Below are 11,926 nucleotides of genomic sequence, written 5' to 3' on the forward strand. Positions count from 1 at the left end.
TCTTTTCATTAAAAAAAATAATAGAAAAGCTGACGTGGCAAGTTCGTAGATAGATGCGACATTTTCAAACATATCACCTAAAAGTCAATACAAATGTATGCGTAATTATCAAATGTATTTTTCGGTCAACGAGAATAAAAGGTCAAAATTCTTATACAATTCTCAAAATTTTCTAGAAGTTTCTTTTTATTATTATTTTTTATTACTTTTTTTTTTTTTCAGTTTTTAACATTTTATTTTAACTTCAGATAAAATAATAATAATAATAATAATAAACAAACATATTTAAAGCCATCTGAAACCCGTTTCTCAACGGAGGTACTCGCAGACAAGAAGAACGAAATGGCGTCGACGCCGATGGCGCCGCCGAACCCGGCGGCGGGAAACCCTAACTTCGACGGGAATCCGCCGGCGGTCCCAACTCCGCCGGGAACAGACATGACGGGCATCTGTTTCAGAGATCAGCTATGGTTAAACTCCTACCCTCTGGATCGAAACCTCGTGTTTGATTACTTTGCTTTGTCTCCTTTCTACGATTGGACCTGCAATAACGAACAGCTTCGTCTACGATCAATTCATCCTCTCGACACCTCGCATCTGTCGTAAGATTTCTCGTTATTTTGATTATTTTGGTTGGTTTAGTTTCTGAAAAAATGGAGGAGAAAGAGGAGATGAAAGGAAAATTTTTAAATTTTATATCTTGAGTTGTTTGCATAAATTCTTGTACTCCACCAAGCCGATAAGAAATTTTGAGTGGTTTTGTAGCTTATGTGGTTGCTTTAGTTTGCTAAAAATGTTTAATTTCAACTCAATTGTTCGTGGTAACTGAATGGAAATAGGTTTATTCGAAGTTCCCCAGTATTTTTTTAGGTGCATTTTAATTTTTTCTTAGTCTTTGTTTGATTGCTGAGAAAACGGAGGGAAGAAAAAAGAAAAAAGAAATGTGAATGATATTTTATGTTATTTATGTTTTTTTTTAAAAGAAATTGAAATTCAACTAAATTAAGCTAAGTGTGTGGAAGAATTAGGGAAGTGGAATGGGCGCGATAGTCTTCTCAAGTTCAATGAAAAAATCTAAGCTTAAATTTTTGGTTTCTTTTCTTCGCTTACCTTTTCTCAGCCACGAAACTTTGTTATTTACTATGTTTTTCAATCAGCTAGGGTTTCTGGAAGTATTTGGAGTCTATTTCTTTTTTGGAACTTTGAAACATTCTTGATATCCTCTGTGGATCAAGATATTGATATCACGACTTTAAATTACTGCTAAATTTGAGAATCGTGATTTACAGTGATAATGAATTGAAGAAAACCAGGAACAAGAAAATTTTTGGGGATTCCATCAAAGTTGAATTAAGTGGCCATTCCCTTGTGTAATTCTTCATTTCAAATTCAAAACACAATTCTTGGAACACGTGAATCTGCTCAAGCTCAGTACCAGATGTAGAAATGTACTCTGAGCCTTCTAGGTTGCAAAAACTAATTAAAGATTGCGGACCGCCTTCCTTGGCTCACGAAACACTTGAATTGTTCTATTTAAGTAGTTGTTAATATCTCATGTGTTAATTAAAGAGATCATATGAGGCAACAAAGTATCTACTAGGCATCATGTTGACAACCCCATATGATTTTGGCGGGCGGCACTGTAAAGGATGATGGTTATTTTGATCTACAGGAAAATGACTGGTACCGAATACATGCTGAATGAAGTTATGGAGCCCCACCTCTTTGTCATCCGGAAGCAAAAGAGAGATGGCCCTGAGAAAGTTACACCAATGCTTACTTATTATATTTTGGATGGTTCAATCTACCAAGCTCCACAACTCTGCAATGTCTTTACAGCTCGAATTGTAAGTTCTGTTATCTTTGTTGTCCTCTTGTTCCCATATAGCTCATTTGTACTGGCATATTAATCCAATTTAAGAAGTTCAAAATTATTATACATTCATATGATTCAGTTGATGAAGCCATTTGAATCATTATACAAGTTTATTTGGGTCTGAATATGCATCATGGAACTACTTGAGGTGCTGACAATGATTTTCTGAAAGATTGTTAGGTGCTTAGTCCATTAAACATGAAATTTGAAACCATTTCTTGTTTTCCGAATATGGAAGCTTTAGTTGTATGGCAATTGTTTGATATATGCACCATACATAATAGAAACATGGGAACACCGGATTGAATAATTAAGATCATCTAATATATTTGTTTCTGTGAACTTGATCTCAATCTTTTCTTGTTTGCGGACCTGTGTGGCAGGGCCGGGCTCTGTATCATATATCAAAGGCTTTTACTACTGCTGCCTCAAAGCTGGAGAAGATTGGATATGGTATTTGAATGCTGTCTCATTTTTCTCCTCTTTTTAATGAAAGAGAAGCCATCATTATTTTCAAATTAAAGAATGTGGCATACATTTGAAGGACTACAGTTATCATATTGCTTACTAGAATAATGTGTTTATGTTTGTCGATCTGTCTTTGGAATTAGTTGATGGTAGGTGTTGGGAACATAACACCCTCTAAATTTTGCTGCCTTTGAATCCAAGAATTTTGGTCCAGAAGTTTCAAATAGTTGGCATAATCAACTTGATTTTATACTGTGATGTTATTATCATGGAAGTGTAGGCAGAAGTATGGCATGACAGAATATCGGTGGCAGCCGCATAAATATCTCCTTTTCATTATTAGCCGCACACGTATCAATTCAATTCTTGTTTCCTTCTGATGCAGTGGATGCTGAAAATGAAAATCCGGCACTTGAATCAAAGGTTGGTAAAGAGACAATCGACTTTAAGGAAGTCATGCGAGTGGACCAGATTCTTGCATCTTTACAGCGCAAGGTAACCTTAACCCATCCAAAGGGAGTTCCTTTTATGCTAATATATTGAAGAGAATTAATTACGTAGGAAATTATAAAAACATTATAGAAAATCATCCCTTGGGAACAATAACAAACATCTGATGGAATGCATGATTAATTGATTTTTACAGTTTATTTATCTTTAGATTGGATGACAGACAAATGCTATATGAAGGATGAAGTACAGTCTTGCATTCTTGTACTCATACATGACTTGTTCCTTTTACAAAGGTTTTTCCTCCTCTCGCAAACTGAAATCCAACTCCAGTCACATCTGGAAGCCCTAGTGAGTAAGCCACCTTAAGGGCATGGAAGTTAATATCACTGCTCCCTTACAACAAAAACATCGAAAAAAAAGCATTAAACCCAACTATTTGGCTTAGCTACATGAATATGGATGCCTCCCTTTCTTGGCTTAGATTATCTTTTATCATGATTACATTTTAGTTTTTGTTTCCCAAATCTCTGAAGCTTTAACAGAAGTCATGGAGCACCTGTTCATTTTTTTTATATGAATATAATATTAGGACATTAGAAGATTTAAACCCTAACCCATCCCAACCCTTTACAGCCCTGAGCCACAGCATACAGGTGTAGAAGCTGGTGGATGGATGAAGGAATTAATGGGATTTGATCTCTTATTACTTAAAATAGATTTGAGTTCATTGTTTCATGGAGTTGATTCTTTATAGTGGATGTTCTTTTTCTTTTCATGCAGCTACCTCCAGCCCCTCCACCACCACAATTCCCAGAAGGCTATGCTCCCCCTCCAACAGCGGAAGGAGAGAAAGGCCCCGAAACCCAGCAAGCAGCCGAGCCACAGCTTCCGGCTCTTGATCCCATCATCGACCAAGGCCCATCTAAAAGAATGAAATTTTGATCCCCGTCTCATCCGAGATCATCCACATTGCTCTAACCGAATTCTCTGCTAATTTCTCACTTCCATCATAACTCATTTTCCCGGGTTTGTGTACTTATCTAGTTCAGAATGTAGTTTTCATCTGAACCAAACAGAAGGAGATTGGTAGGAAAAAATGTACTTAATTTCTCGGCTCTGCTCTATTTTGTCATGAACTCGTTAATTTCAATGCACAGAGACTGTCCATTCGGTGGAAAAATGTCTGAATCGAATGGTCCAAATCTGCTGAGAAAAGGTGGCTGAGCTTGCAGGACCTATTTAACTCAGTGGGACATCAAGCAGCAGATAGTTGTTCCTTTCCCTCACTACCAAACGTGGAGCAGGTAGCCATGCTTTGTTTATCATTAATCGAAGATATTTTTACACCGACAGCCCAAAAAATTAATAAACATGTGGTGGATTTTCTCACTGTCACTAACCAACTTTCCACTACTTTAATGTAGCCGCTGTTGACGTGGCCCATTCTAGGTCGCAGGTGAAGTGTTGCCAGCTGGCTAAATCATTAGATATTAGTGACAGTGACTTCCATTCCCGCACATAACTTTTTTATGTTTTACGTATCGATCCGGGTGTGACATTTCCACCAACCCGAACTGATATCTTTCACACGTGCGAGGCACCGCCATCCCTGCTGTTTCAAAAAAAAAAAATGGTGTCACGTGTTGAATGTGCATGCATGAAATTTTTAATAAAATTAAAAAGAATTTTTTTTAATAACGTTCATTTTATTTACTATTTTAAAATTATTAGGATAACTCGGTGAATGAAAGATGAAAATTGAATTTTTTTTTGCTAGGATTATGATTCTTGAAATAAAAATAAAATTAAAAATTTTAATTTTAATAAAATATCTCATTTTTATTATGATTTTGATTTCTTTATTCAATCGAAATAATATATTTTTTTTTTACCATACAAGTTATTTTTCTTATTTAAATTTCAAAATAAAATTTTGTTTTCATTTGTATTGTATTCATATTATTATGATTTTATAATTATTAAATGTAGAAAATTAGGAAAAAATAATTTTAAATGTACTTAATTTTTAGTATCATCAAACACAAAGATTAATTGAAAAAAAACATTTTCTATTTTTATTTTTTGTACTAAAAATAAAAAATTAAGTGAGCGATAATTGTATTTACTAACCACTGGAAGATTAAATAAATGCTTGTCAATATTTGGAATAAAGATTTTTGTCTTTCTCTATCCTCTTATCTGATGAAGATTATTGACGTACATACAAGATCGATAAAAAGAGATATTTTCCATTTACAAAATATGACAGATAAAAAATTAAAATATATTTACTAATAAACCCTTAAAGCTTTTTACCCTTTGCAGTCCTCACTCTAAATTATGAATTTTTAAATTTTTTGATAATTGTGTTTTGAACCTGATTAGGCTTAAAAATTAAGATTTAACCCATAAAAATTGCATAATTGATGAAAATTATATAAAATGTGAAAATGCCAATATACCATTCAAAATTATTTTGAATATTTTCTACCATAATATTTGATAAACTTTTTGATCTTTTTTATTTTAAATAATTATTCTGAAAATTTATTATTTTTAGAAAACTATTTTTTTAAAAAATATATTCTAAAAATATTTCATTTAAAAAAAATAATTTTGACATATTTTTAATTATTTTTTATAAACACAATTTTAAAAATATATATTTTTCAAGATGTTTGATTTTTAAATAATAATAATAATAATTTATTTTTATTTTTTGGAAAATGGTATATTTTTTTAAATCATTAAATAAAATTAAATTTTATTGAGGTTTACAAAAGAAATAAAATTTAAATTAATATATATATATATATATAGTCAATAAAGATCATTTTTGAAAAGATAAAAAATTTATTTATTTCTTCTCAATTTTCACATTTTTTCTAAGTTTTTGATTTAAATGATGAACTTTTATGGACCAAAACTTAGACCCAATTAGGTTCAAAACACAATTATCCCTTTTATTAATCAATCATTTTAGGTAATTAAGGCATACGAGACGTAGGCGAATCAACCCATCTAATTTTTCCTTTTAGATGATATTTATTTCCATTTAAAAATTTTGGATAATACTAAAATTCCATATATTAATTTACTATTAATTTTAAAATATTCTATAAATTTATTTTAATTAATAAATATATGTTTAGTTCCATTTATAATATTTTTTTGACAATTTTTTATTTCTAGAAAATTATAAATTTAAAAATATTTCCTGGCATTTTCTTATCATATATGAAAAATCAGGGAATATTTTAATGTTATCCTTAGGATTGATTCAGTGACACATCATATGGTTGTCAGAATTTAATTACCAAAAATTTTAATTGTTCAGATACCTGAAAATCAGGCGCAATAATAAAATAAGTTAAAATATCTCCTAATAATAATTTGAAATGACGTGGCAGTGATGAAAACCTGATCATTTAGGAAAATTGACCCAAACATGGTGGTCCATCGTGGACACGGTCAAAATTTAGTATGCGGATCGGACGGTCAAGATCGGTATCCACGTGTCATGATGTTATTGGATTTTACAAAGAAAGTCAAAACCTGAAGAACAACATCAAACTCGAAAAGCCTCACCTCCACGCAACACACCCCAGGTCCACGCGCTAAGATGAGGGCGGCACGATAGAGCAGGCAGAGACAGGAGGGCGACACGTAGGCAGCGCGTGGACATAAGAGAAAATGTTGGGTGGAAGGAACAAGAGGCTAATACTCCAAAGAAGGAAACGTACAAAAGTTACAGTATTTGACTAGATAACACGTCAGAATGGGCCCACCACTAGCGAAAAATCCTGACTGGATAGGAGTGGTGACAAGAGGGTGGAGCCTCGAGTGACAGGTGGACACGTCAGCGGGAAGGTCTGCATGAGAGGTTGCCAACTTGCATGGGGAGAGGACGTCTCTCTAAAATCATCAATCTTAATAAACTTGTTTGCAAAACTATAAAACATTTTCATGCAAGGACTCCATTCCCCCGAATTCTCAGGGAAGGACTTCCGGCTGATATAAATACCTCCCCAAACCCATAATGTCTCCACCATCAAATCAGCTTTCTCTTTTTTATTTCTCTGATTCAGTTCTTGTGGGTTTTCCTGGGTTTCCTCCTACACATCCGGGATGACCATCCTCATTGATCAGCCTGATTTTGGTAATTTTTAAACATTTTTTTTTAAAAAAAATTGCTATATTTTTTTGGGGTTTTGGGGTTTTAGATCTGATCTTGAATTTACAGTCTTTTTTTTTTTTTTGTGTGGGTTTTGATGTTGAATTATTTTTGGCAGTCGAGGTGGTGGAGAAGAAGGTGGATGTTGAACAGGAGAATGAACTGGTGTTGGACGGTGGGTTTGTGGTGCCGGAGAGCAACGCCTTTGGGCATACCTTTAGGTAAATCCCGGAAAAGGAATTAACCCTGGACTAATTAACCCGGTGGATTTCTTCCCCTTTGTTTTTTTTCATAAAGGGGAGGGAGAAAAAAAGGTGTTTTACCAGTTTAAGTGTTTTTTCCCTGTTTGATTATATGTGCTGCAGTGTTTTCTTTTTTTCCCTTTATGTTTGTTTCTCGGGAAATCATAGGAAAGGGTCATCGGTTATTCGGGCGGTTGTCGGCAGATTCCAGGATCTTATGACTTTCATGTTTCAGGGTTGGGCCATTTGGGCCTTGTCTTTTCTGTCAGAAAGTTGGATCTTGGGTTTGGGCTTGAAATTGACCCATGCAGGGATCTATTCCTATTGGGCTGTATGGGCCTGCAACTAGATCTCTGGTTCTGGGCTTCAGTTTTAGACATGTGTCTGCAAGATATGTAGCATATGATATGATTCGATGTTTCATCTTCTGTTCTCAGGGATTATGATGCTGAAAGCGATAGAAAAGATGGGGTAGAAAATTTCTACAGGATCAATCACATTAACCAGACATATGACTTTGTGAGAAGATCGCCTCAACCTCAAAATTCATCAGACTCTGAGCAATTCTTTTCATTTTGTCAGAGAAATGAATCAATCCTTGGCCTTTGATTTTTATGTACTAGGTGAAGAAAATGAGAGAGGAGTACAGCAGGCTGAACAGGGTGCAAATGAGCATATGGGAATGCTGTGAACTTCTCAATGATGTTGTTGATGAAAGTGATCCTGACTTGGATGAGCCTCAGATCGAGCACTTGCTGCAGACAGCTGAGGCCATCCGAAAAGACTATCCTAACGAGGATTGGATGCACCTCACTGCTCTTATCCATGGTAAATTCTCTGCTTCATCTCCTTAAATCCTATGAATAGTATTAGGTAGAGGCCAGAGGACCTGTGTAAGGAACACTCCCAACCTCATTGATATTGTACGGGCCTTAGGGGCCTTCACTGACAATATTTGCTCGACTGGGGGTGACTCGTTAAAAATGATATCAAACCTAATTCCTAGCCCTGATGTAAAGCTTTGTTTGGCCTGGTAAAAATGGTATGTCTTACCTATTTGGCCTCGGTGTGACACAGTAAGGATAGTCACGTTGTACTTTTCCATGAAATGGGCAGACTCTAAAGGACTCACTATTTACTATGCTTTAGAAATGTAGGGTCACATCGAATCTGGTTTGTAAGAGGGTGAAGTTCCTTGAACAAGGTAAGTAGGGGAAACAATTACTTGACATGGTTTCTTTATGGACTACAGATCTGGGAAAGGTCCTCCTCCTTCCTTCCTTTGGAGAACTGCCTCAGTGGGCTGTTGTTGGTGAGTGTCTTGTTTCATTTATTGCAGTTAATATCATCAAACATATTGAAAATTTTTGTAATCTCATCATGTTGTTGTATTGCAGGGGACACATTCCCTGTTGGGTGTGCTTTTGATGAGTCCATTGTTCATCACAAGGTTGGCCTTCTTTCAAGTTCATATTACTGAAGAAACATATCCAATTACTATTTTAATCATATTTATGGTTTTTATGATGCTCTGCAGCATTTCAAGGAGAGCCCTGACTACTATAATCCTGCTTACAACACTAAGTATGGGGTTTACTCAGAGGGCTGTGGGCTTGAGAATGTGATGATGTCGTGGGGGCATGATGACTACATGTACCTGGTACATGTTTCAAACTCTGCTCACATTATCTGCTCTACCTTCTACATAACATTTTTTCATTGTTTTCAAGGTTAAGAGTGACAAAATTCTAACTTCCCATCTCTCATTTTTAGGTGGCCAAGGAGAACAAGACAACTTTACCTTCAGCAGGGCTTTTTGTTATCAGATACCATTCCTTTTATGGTAAGTACAAAAAAATCAGAGAAATTTCTTGAACCCCATTTAGCATCAAGGCTTTATTTTGTTATTGAGTTGAGGGAATGAGGAAATTTCTCTAAATATATGTATCCAATTATACAGAACATGGTGATTTCTTGATGAATTGGTCTTAATGGAAGTGTTTCATGTGGCAGCTTTGCACAGGTCTGATGCATATAAATATCTGATGAATGAGGAAGACATTGAGAATCTGAAGTGGCTCAAGATATTCAAGTAAGATTACCATTTTTTTCTTTTACTTTTTGGTCCTAACTATACTTTGCCTAATAAATTCTAATGTTTATTTTCCAATGCCTTCCTATATATGCAGCAAATATGACCTTTACAGCAAGAGCAAAGTCCGAATCGATGTTGAGAAGGTCAAGCCGTACTATCTTTCCCTCATTGAAAAGGTTAGAACTGCTCTATTTTGTTAGAACCCATTTGACATTGAATATAAGGAGTGTTTCTAAGTTTTCTAACACTTCAAATTTTTTTATCAAAATAGTTGTTTTGAAACGTTTCCTAAAATCATTGTCGGACAAGCTCTTACATTTTTTCTAATCCCCTATGATTTGTGTGATTTGTCATTAACACAAAGAACAATTGTGGTTGCAGTACTTCCCTGCTAAGCTAAACTGGTGAAAGTCGGAGCTCTGAAGTTTGCTGGAGTAATTCATAGCTTGGTCTTAGTCTGCTAGAGGGGCAGGGCATGATGTAATATAGATGGTTTTCCTTTCTATGATGTTTGGGACCAGGGAAATAATAGCGTACTCGTGAGAAGAGAATCTCACAATATTGTAGCTTGTGGCTCTTCTGAAATAAATTCTCTGCATTGCCCTTCTGTAATTGCTCTTCCCTTGTTATTTTGAACATAATGGTTTAGTTGTGAAGAATCAAAGAGGTTACCTCCCATCTTCCATCTAATTAAGCCAAACAAAAGACCTATTATGATCCATAAATTAAGTTCTCAGTCCATGAATCAAATATTATGTATAAGGTAAATTACAAGAACTATGTGGTTGAGCTCGGGGAATTGGTAACAGGTGGCAATTCTATTGGTTGACCTAAAATTTATCTATTTTTTAAATGGGTTACATAGGTGGATAAGAATTTGTCCTAAGCCCAATTATACTCAACCCAAACCCGTCAAAAGTGTGTAGGGTTCAATCATATAAAACTTTGCCACAATATTTAGAAAAATGTAGGCCTTGTGTGGTAATTGTTTTAAAAAATAGTTATGAAAAACAATGTGATGATAATTTTTAAAAACTATTTTATGATGATTTGTAAAACAAAAGTCTGTTTGAAAACTTGAAATATTTTTAACTTATTTTTAATATTTTTAAACATGTTTTAATAATAATTTTTATATAAAATAGTTTTTTTTTCAATCGTTTGTATAATCACTTTTTTAAATAGTCTTCAAAAACAAAAAATAGACTAATATCTTAAATAGTATGAGATAAAATTAAGATTGTCCAAATGGTGTGAGATGAAATCAAGATTGTCCGGCTAGAGTCTTTACCTAATCTTAAATAGTATGAGATAAAATTAAGATTGTCCAAATGGTGTGAGATGAAATCAAGATTGTCCGGCTAGAGTCTTTACCAAATCTTACAGCAGCTCATCGTAACTCTCTTGTTTCTTTGATGAAAGCCGTAGATTTTGAACCATTATGGTTGCTTGAGTTGAAATATAGTAGCTTGAGTTGAAATTTGAACCATTATAGTTACAAGGCATTGACTCAAACTTCATTCAATCCACAATCCCACCTAAGAGATGATGAGAAAAAGGCTGTTGTGAAAAGGAGAAAAGTTTGAAAATGGCGAAAGTCTAATTAATAAGGTGGAAACTTGGACAAACTGGTGCCCAAAACACTACGAATTCTACATTTTCCATTCATAGCAAAGTAACTTCCATGACTAAGTCCTTCACAATCTATATAAGTATGGTTCTCCGGTATCAGATTTTATCATAGCAGAAATGGCAGCAACCAACTCCCCAAGGTCCATTCTGCTCACCATTTTCATCTTTGCCATGGTTTTATCTCCAATGGTATCATCATGTGATGCAGCTCGATTCACCCAACGAGGTAAACCCAATCAATTATCGATCACTGGTACTGAATATTTTGTTTCCATGATGAGATTAATTCAGTCTTTTCTTTTTTCTCATGCAGAGCTTCTTCAAGAAGACGAAGGACCCATATGCCCTGCTTGTGTTTGCTGCTCACCTGCACCTCCAGGCGGTTGCTGCCCATGCTGTACTTCTCCTGCAGAACCAGTGTCACCCTGAAACGCCAGCTTTGTCCCCTAATCGTATATTTATGAATAAAACAGAAGCCGAAGGATATGGCAGTGTCTGCCTGCTTCATATGACTTTGTTCTGAAAATAAATTTGCATAAAGTTCATGCTGTATCGTGAACTTCCCCACCTTATGTTATGTTCATGTTTGTTTGGTTTAATCAAAATATGGAAAATATATTGAAGTCTTTGTAATGTTTTACAAATGGGGTTGATATTATCAGCAGAAATCTGAATGATTAATTCTACATTGAGGGTCCACCTAAACATACATATTTTCAGAAGCATTCAACCATATTAACTGATGGTGGTCACCAACTTTATAAACCAAACATCACAAAAAGTCCTATGACGTTAAAGCTTGTGCCCTTATCCATGGTAAATTCCTGCTTCATCTCCGTAAATCCTATGAATAATATTAAGTAGAGGCAAAAGGACCCTTGTAAGGAACGCTCCTAGCCTTACAGATATCGTATGGGCTTTGAGGATCCTCAGGGACAATATTTGCATAGTTGGGAGTGACTCGTTATAAATGATATCAATCTTAA

The 11,926-nt window shown here is 34.9% G+C and overlaps 3 protein-coding genes across 3 annotated transcripts; all 3 read left to right on the plus strand.

The window, feature by feature from the left end:
* The first annotated feature begins 283 nt into the window (after positions 1-283).
* LOC100253150 (mediator of RNA polymerase II transcription subunit 6) lies at positions 284-3,977 on the plus strand. Its single transcript, XM_002282460.5, has 5 exons — positions 284-602; positions 1,673-1,847; positions 2,260-2,329; positions 2,730-2,839; positions 3,578-3,977. Exons 1-5 carry the CDS (start codon positions 343-345, stop codon positions 3,737-3,739), a joined length of 777 nt encoding a protein of 258 aa, XP_002282496.1. The 5' UTR covers positions 284-342; the 3' UTR covers positions 3,740-3,977.
* Positions 3,978-6,790: 2,813 nt separating this feature from the next.
* LOC100233007 (inositol oxygenase 1) lies at positions 6,791-9,920 on the plus strand. The gene is made up of 11 exons (XM_002282359.5): positions 6,791-6,956; positions 7,090-7,192; positions 7,651-7,732; positions 7,837-8,041; positions 8,466-8,525; positions 8,611-8,663; positions 8,751-8,873; positions 8,987-9,056; positions 9,227-9,305; positions 9,403-9,484; positions 9,690-9,920. The coding sequence occupies exons 1-11, from the start codon at positions 6,926-6,928 to the stop codon at positions 9,714-9,716; spliced, it is 915 nt and encodes a 304-aa protein (XP_002282395.1). The 5' UTR covers positions 6,791-6,925; the 3' UTR covers positions 9,717-9,920.
* A 1,110-nt stretch (positions 9,921-11,030) lies between these two features.
* On the plus strand, positions 11,031-11,584 carry LOC100248142 (uncharacterized). The gene is made up of 2 exons (XM_010656283.3): positions 11,031-11,166; positions 11,254-11,584. Exons 1-2 carry the CDS (start codon positions 11,058-11,060, stop codon positions 11,367-11,369), a joined length of 225 nt encoding a protein of 74 aa, XP_010654585.1. The 5' UTR covers positions 11,031-11,057; the 3' UTR covers positions 11,370-11,584.
* Positions 11,585-11,926: the final 342 nt, after the last annotated feature.

This window comes from Vitis vinifera, chromosome 9 (genome assembly GCF_030704535.1).
Source record: "Vitis vinifera cultivar Pinot Noir 40024 chromosome 9, ASM3070453v1".
NCBI lineage: Eukaryota > Viridiplantae > Streptophyta > Magnoliopsida > Vitales > Vitaceae > Vitis > Vitis vinifera.